At 47.9% G+C, this 8,021-nt stretch overlaps 1 protein-coding gene across 1 annotated transcript; it reads right to left on the reverse strand.

The window, feature by feature from the left end:
* Positions 1 to 1,733: 1,733 nt before the first annotated feature.
* On the reverse strand, positions 1,734 to 7,767 carry Marcks (myristoylated alanine rich protein kinase C substrate). Its single transcript, XM_051175544.1, is given in 3 exon segments — positions 1,734 to 5,105; positions 5,108 to 5,288; positions 6,798 to 7,767. Coding segments are annotated over 3 exon segments (930 nt in total). The 5' UTR covers positions 6,900 to 7,767; the 3' UTR covers positions 1,734 to 4,458.
* Positions 7,768 to 8,021: the final 254 nt, after the last annotated feature.

An 8,021-nucleotide genomic window follows, 5' to 3' on the forward strand; every position in this document is an offset into this window, starting at 1 on the left:
TTCCTTGTATATCCAGAAGCATACCATGCCATTTTGCTATGTATTTAGCCTCTCAAGGACAGAAACAAAATGATTATATGGATTGTTCATATTGGGATACTTAAAGGCTGTTATCAGTGTAATGTGGAGTTGGAACATATAATTACCATCAAATTCCATACAGGGTTCACCATTTTGCTTTTGAACACTGAGGTCTCAATAAACATGTGTGGAAGTGGGTTTTTTTACATCTCCAGTACAGAGTCATAAAGTTCACAGTGTAAATACTTCTCTAAAGTGAAAAGTAGTTAAAATATGCAGTAGCGCTGGTATAAGCCTATAAGCCTTTAATCCCAGCACTTGGGAGGCAGTGGATCTCTGTGAGTTCAAGGCCACCCTGGTCCACAGAGCAAGTTCTAAAACTGCCAGGGCTACACACAGAAATTCTGTCTTGAAAAACAAAGCAAGCAAACAAAAACCCCCAAACAACAAAATGAAACAGATATGAGATTTTGCTTTGGGAGTCCTGAATGTATTCATTGATTAGATGCTTCTAAAATTCAAAATGTTTTTAAAACTTCTTCATAAAAATGGCTATCATCTAGAATAGTTTCCAAAATGATGCTAACTCTTCCACTCTGTAGGGAAAGCAGTTTCCGGGAAATTCACTGTCTCTCAGTTCATTAGGCAGATAAAACCAGGAATTGCCATTTGGATTACAAGAGTCATAATTATAAACAATGAAATGCTTCCAACCTGTCCTGGAAAGAGGATTTCAAAAAGGCTCTGGGGCTGAAGAAACTGTAGACAAAATTTGCTCCACTTCTGTCCTGACCTCCCTACAACTAAACCAACAAAATTCCCACAAGCACAGAGTAGTGGAAGTTGATCTTAAGATTCCTGCTTTTCCTGTAACTAGAATAAAGGTAAAATGCAAGAGCGAAAGGGTAAGCCCATTGGTTTGAAGAAATTATACCCTTAATACTTTTATTTTTAAGCATTTAAGCAAAAGTCTATTGAAATTCACACGTAATCGTTTTACTTCTTATTTTCAGAATAACGTTCTTGGGCATAATTTCAAGCACTCCAACTGAAATTCCCAGAACTGGAAGATCTGTGGGTTTAAGTTCTGTTCACTACACCTTGCTTTGAGTTCCACTGCTTGGCTGGGAAGTAGGGGGTGGGTGAGGTGAAGTTCGATTTGTAGTGAATGACTGGTTCAAAAGGTCCACTCTAACAGCCAAGTTATTTAACCAATTTTTACATGTTCAAAGTACAGCTTTATTGAGCTATCTACCCCACTCCTCCCAACTCCTAAGGGATCTATTCAAAGCGGATTCAGCTGTGCATAGTGTTACACTCCTGTAATCCCAGCACAGGCAGGGTTGCCAGTTCAAGACTAGCCAGAGTCACATCAAGAGCCTGTCTCAAGGAACTAAGTTAACACAGCAGTTCAGAAAGCACTGTGCCCTAACCCCTTACCTCATCATCAAAGTTTTGTGAAATTTACATCCATATGTGAATAAGCATGTCTCTTCTAAATCCTAAACATTTACACTTTTTTCTCTAAATGAATTAAAAATAAAATGTGTAAAACACCCTATTTAGTAGGCTGAATTATATCAGTTGGTAAAACTTTATTTTACAAGCAATAGGAATTGGATCAAATGATTATGATAATCCAGGGTGAGTGTTTTATAACCACAGCAAATGCCACTGTACACACTGCCAATACAGACTTAATAACACGATACTGAACTGTACAAGAGTTATTTATTTTCCTTAATCTCAAAGCTATTTTTAGTAGTACAAAAAAGCCATATTAACATTTTTTTTTTCCATTAGAAAACAACAGGATGTACAAAACTTTGGATGAAAAGTATGTCAAATTGTATTTAGTCACTTGGAGGAAAATCCGCCACTCCACCGATACCACCCAGAGTGTCTTAGGCAGTGATTAAAATCAAAATAATGCATCTTAATAACCCGAGCTGATAAAAGAACAAACCCAGCAATATAGAATCATTTTCTAAACAGTATTTTCAATTACTCACTTTAGGAGTTACTTTTCAAAACCCATTTCAGTTGAGTCCTACTACACACCAGGCACCATACTTGGCCAACTAGGGATTTTCAAACAAGTTGGTTAAAGTGGGAAAGACCCACAAATCAGTCCTTTGGTTACCAGGTTTGACTTCGATCTTCCAAAATCAGGATCAAGTTTCCTCTTTCCAAATGTTACTTGGTTGCATTAGTGGGGAGGGTGTTTAGAAAGAAAAGAAACCATTAATTTTGATCCATTATTTCAATTACAGCATTATCGAAAAGCTAAGCTATTATTCTTTATTAATACGATGTAATCTTGAGGTGCTGTCACAGGTGTGGTTCAGCATGAACCACACCCTGTTCAACAACAGCACAACAGGTGGACTACTTTGCATTTAATACAGCAATGGCCATAAACTCAATCAGTTTAGGGTCCAGTAAAAACATCCAGTTAGGAGAAAGTAAACTAGTAAGAATTAATATATAAAGAAGCATCTTTCCTTTTGAATAACAAGATGCCAACACTTCGATTAAAAAAAAAGAGTTTGCAGTTCTGCGAATGGTCCATAAACCGACAATGCTGTCCATTCAACACCATTAATTCCATATAGAAACCTATTTTCTTAAAGTGTAGCACAACATTTAAGCAATGTTTTAGAAATTAGCCAAATGCTAAGCCTTATACTAGCAGGCTATATACCACCAACATGTAAACATGTCTGTCCATCTTTTCATGACTTATGTGCAGCCTGAAGTCAACACTCTTATTGGTTATAAAATTTAAATTTCTGGACCTGCATGACAAGAAAATGGATTATAAAATGGTCTCATAAGACATTTTAAATAGTCTTAGGGTCGAGCCACATTTGTCTTAAGTGACTTCATCTGGCATGCTATAAAATAACTACAGTAAAAGTAATTTTCAATTTTTAAATGCAAACTAAAAGCAGATAAATGGTAACAATCGACACACGTACAAGACCTTCCTACATAAGTAATCTGACACTGATTTGTGAACTTCAGAGCTTGAAAAGGTCATATAAGAAACCACAACCAAATGTACTTCTGATGGCATGCAAGGTCTTCCTAAAAATTAACCTAGAAGTCAGCCTCAGAACATAAAAAAACACCACAAATTTGTACATTTTATTCACATTTATTTTTTTGCTCTTAGTGTGCTCACAGAAAATTAGAACACCTTAAGCAGGAGTTGAATAGCAATGTTTGTAAGCAAAGTTACATTCCAGCTCTACGTCAAATTGGTCAAAGCTCCTCCAGTATTTACAAAACACGATAGACAAGATGCTACACAAAACCATTGCATCTGAAGATTTGTTTTTCTTTTATTCTCAAAGACAACTGGAAAAGAAAGCATTGTCTGCTGTAATCAAAAACATACCACAGTATAAACAGTAACCATTCCACTTATCACAGCTTGGTTGAGTTTAAAATTTGTGTTTAAAAGGTCCAGGATGACTGCAGTTTTACAAAAATGGGCAGGGTGGAGAGTTGCAAACTTCATGTGCTTCTGAAGGATATCAAGATTTGTTTTTATACAATAGTCACAGTTAAAAACACCCTGCTGGTAATACATAATTACACTTTATTAAGGTCATAAACCAGCAATAAACAATAAAGCCTATACAACTTGTAATTCTACTTAATCACTGACTGGTACAGCTAACAGGAGATAAGCGAGAAGTTCCTATGATTTAGATGAACTCCTAAGACTATATGATCTTTTTTTTCTTTTTAAATCTGGGTATTGATGTTTTTATTTATTTTTTCCTCTTTCCTTCTTATTCAAAACTTGTAGTGTTGTAAACCTGCCTCACAAAATACATCGTAATAACTTTTCTTTAAAAAATAAAAAAAAAAAAAAAAAAAAAAAAAAAAAAACTAAGCCTTTACACCATCATTTCTAGTGGCATATTATCTTGGCAATGTTATACACTGCTCCAATTTCCCATAGTGGCCCCTGTCACTTCATTTGATATTTCTTTTTGACCCACCCATCTCCTTCATATATGGGCACGTCCATAGATTTGACAAAGAAAGTTTACATTTTTTAATAAAGATGCAAAGTATGCAAAAAACATTAATACTGATGCAAAAAAAAAAAAAATTAAACACAAAGAAAGAAGGCGGAGGAAGCTGTCTACACTGTCCTCGACCTGTCGGAATGGTGGTAGCAATGATTTGAGATGGGAATCTGTGGGAAAGGGGGAGGGGGGATACTTAAAAAAAAAAAAATGAACAAAATTGGCTGCTTAAGGAAAAAAAACCGTGAAAATTAAAAAAGAAAAGAAAAAAAGGACATCTTTAAAAATCAATCCCTGGTTGTAGACGAGTTCTCCAAAACCAGTACCTGGCACCACTCCAACAAACAAACGAGGGGAAGAGTTCTGGCCGGCGCGGGAGGCTCGCTCGCGCTTACTCGGCGGCCGCGGCGGGCGCCTCCGGACTGCACTCGGGCTGCGGCTCGGGCGACGCGGCGGGGCCGGCGGAGGCCGCGGGGTCCTCGGCGGGCGCCTCGTGCTCGGGGCCGGCGGCGGAGGGCGCGTCGCCCGCCGTGGCGGCTGCGGCTGCGGCTGCGGCGCCGGGCGCGGCCTCCTCCGCCTTCTCCCCCGCCGCCTGCGAGGCCTCCTCGGCCTGGGGCTCCTGGGTCGCCGGCGGCTGCTCGGGCTGCTCGGCCTCCGCCGCCTCGGCCTCCCCGGCCGCCGCCGCCGCCGCGCCCTCGGCGCCCGCCTGCTCCCCCGGGGCCGCCTCGCCCGCCGCGGGGGCCGCCGCTGCCGTGGCCTCGTCCTTGGCGCCCTCGGCGGCGGCGCCCTCGGCCTCAGCGCCCTCGCCCGCCTCCTTCTTGTTCTTCTTGAAGGAGAAGCCGCTCAGCTTGAAGGACTTCTTGAAGGAGAAGCGCTTCTTTTTTTTCGGGGTCTCGCCGCTGGGCGACGCCGCGGCCCCGTCCTCCGCCTTGGGCGACGACGTGGAGGAGGCGGACGCGGCCTCGGCCTCGGCGGCGGCGGCGGGGGAGCCGGGCTCGGCGGGCTCGGGCTCGGCGGCCTCCTTGTCGGCGGCGCCCGGCTCGGGGCCGCCGCGGCCGCCGCCTCGTCCTTGTCGGCCGCCGAGGGGGACGCGGCGCCGCCGCCCGCGGGCTCCTCCTTGTCGGCGGCCGGGGCGCTGCCGTTGGCCTGCAGCTCCTCCTTGGCGCCCGGCTCGGCGGCCGCGGGCGACGCGTCCCCGTTCACTTTGACGTGGCCGTTCTCCTGCGGGGCAGAGAAAAGGAAAAGGCGGGGGACCGTCACACGGAGCGGCCGGGCAGCACGGGGCCTCCCCCGCCCACACACACACGCACGCCCGGGACCAGCGTGGGCTCCGATCCGATCCGATCCGATCGCGGCCGCGGGCCGAGCCCCGGGTCCCCGGCGCGCACCGGCCGGGTCCCCATCCCTCCCGCCCGGGCCCGGCGCCGCCAGGGGGCGCTGCGGCTCCACCGCACCGAGCGGAGCGGAGCCGAGCGGAGCGGGCGCCCAGGGGCGGGGCCGCCCCGCCCCGCCCTGCCGAGCCGGGCCCTGCCTGCAGGCCGAGGCGCCCCCGAGCCGGGATCGCGCAGCCCCGGAGTCCGCAAACAAAGCTCAGGTGGCTGCTGGGCCTCTCCCAGGCGCTGAATCGGGCGGAGCTGGGGGAAAAGCCCTTTATTCCTGCAGTCTCGGCCCTGCGCCCCTGCCCACCCTCCTCGCCCAGAACCCTGCAAATCGGGCGCGCCCGCCAGCTCCTTTTGCATTTCTTTTTTGAAAACGGTTTAAAGCCTCTTGGCAGAGCCGGTCTTGCCCCAGTAGATTTGGAGTAGGAGAAAGCAACAGGGCCTTTGCTCTAGGAAAAGAGGCGTGGTGGGTGCCCGGTGTTTGTGAAGCAGCCAGCCATGGCCGACCTCTTAAGCCCACCCAACCGTGGCTCTCTGCCTGGGTCGCAGCAGCACTGGGGTGGCCTCGAGGGTGGCCGAGGTGCCACTCACAGGAGCAGCGCGGACCAAGGCACCAGAACTGCCCCCTCTTGGCCGACTGGAAAGGGTCCTTAAAAACCCAGTGCGTATATTCCCACCACGCCAGGGACAGCATTGGAAAAGTCGTATGGGTGTGTAATTACACAGCTACAACACAGACCCCATCGCAAGGCACTTGGAAAAGCTGCCTGCCCGGCTCTAACCAGCCACCTTTCCGAGAACCTAGGGGCACACTGCCTCTGGATACAATAAGACAAGCCTGCTCCGCTCGCCTTTCTCCACGCCACCCGCGTTGGCAACCACTTCCCACACACATCCACGCGCGCTCACACACAGACACACACACACACACACACACACACACCAGAAATCTCAAAGACGGCTCAATCTCGACAATAAACACACCCAAACACCGCTGTGGCCCCAAACACAAATGCAACCTGAAGGGGCGTGGGGGGGCACCTAGCTAGTCACGTTCAGCCAATCTCCAAACCACGCCATTTTAGACGATTTATCACTCTTCCTCCCCTCTACTCAAGAATTCTCCAGGATCCTTAGGAACCACTCCTTTGGGGGTGGGGGGGGGTGGGGAGTGCCCTAACTATGAAAAATTGACAATTTAGGTTATCAGTCCCCCCATTCAACTTTCAGTCTAGGATCTGGCCACGGTCCTCTGCCCGGAACGCGCCTCGGGCGCGACCAGCGGGAAGGAGAGGCGTCCAGATGAGAGAGAGACACCCGAGAAATGCCCAGAGCCACAGCCAGAATTTACCTGCCCATTTGCTTTCGAAGGCGACGAGGCCACAGCCGCCTCCCCGGGCCTCTCCGCGGCGGCTTCTCCCTTCGCTGCGGTCTTGGAGAACTGGGCACCCATGCTGGCTTCTCCAACAAAGAAACTCAACAGATCCAAGAGAGGAAACAAAGAGCCTTGGGTTGGTGGAACGACGGGGCGAGCAGCGGCGGCGGCAGCGACAGCGGCGGCGGCACACACACCGGAGGGAGGGGGTGGGGTGGCGAGGAGGACAGAAGAGACCCGATTAAATACACTCCGGATAAAAAAATTTTAGTCGAAGAGATCAAAAAGCAGCAGCGCAGGAGGGAGGGAAAAAGGTGGAAAAGTCGAGCACAATAAAGGAGCCCAAGTGTAGTTTAAAAAAAAAAGAAGTAATAAAAAAAAAATCCCAGATTTGTAGCCGCACTGTAGACAAGAGGAAAATGGAGAAATCTCCCTGGTTGCTAATAAGATGCGGGGTCCAACGCCCAAGTGCACAGATGAATGGGCTCGCGGGCGCTGACGCGGCCCCCGCGCGCGCTGGCCAATCCGTGCGCCGCACACAAAGCAGGAGGCGGGGCCTGCGCTCCCGGCGAACAATGGAGCCGCGCTTTGCAAACGGTTTGAAAATCAGCCTCAGACCGAGAATTAATGCCCTCCAAATAAATAAATCAATTAAAAAATACGTGCTTCTCGTCTCCCTCGGCCTGAATATAATCATGCATCTCTTGATTGGCTTGCTTTGTTTGGAATCAATTAGCACGGGAGGGGGTACTTATGGATGGGGGCGGAGAAAGCTTTAACTTGACTCGCAATGACTCTTGTCGGTCTATATCCGTGTCTGTCTCTCGCCACTCTGTCCCCTCCCCCATCTTCCCGTGTGTTTACGTGTATGAGTGTGTATGCAAGTGTTAAAAGACAATGGGTAGGATTTGTGTGCGTGTAGCATGTTCTCTTTCTCCGCGTTCCATATGGGTTTCACAGATAGTGGGCAAGGGTTGGGGCTATTTTTCTTTCTTTTTTTAACTGCTGCAATTGTTAAATCGTCCCACACCGAAAGGTATTTAAATCACGAATATCGAATTTCATCCAGCGAGATCTCCAGTTGGAATTAGGTCTGTAGGCCAGATGGGGGAAACGCAACGCAAAAGCAGCAAACAGACTAAGCCATGTTCCTTTCCCTCTCCCACAGGCGTGAAAAAAAAAAAAAAATATTTTGAGATT

This window comes from Phodopus roborovskii, unplaced genomic scaffold (genome assembly GCF_943737965.1).
Source record: "Phodopus roborovskii unplaced genomic scaffold, PHOROB, whole genome shotgun sequence".
NCBI lineage: Eukaryota > Metazoa > Chordata > Mammalia > Rodentia > Cricetidae > Phodopus > Phodopus roborovskii.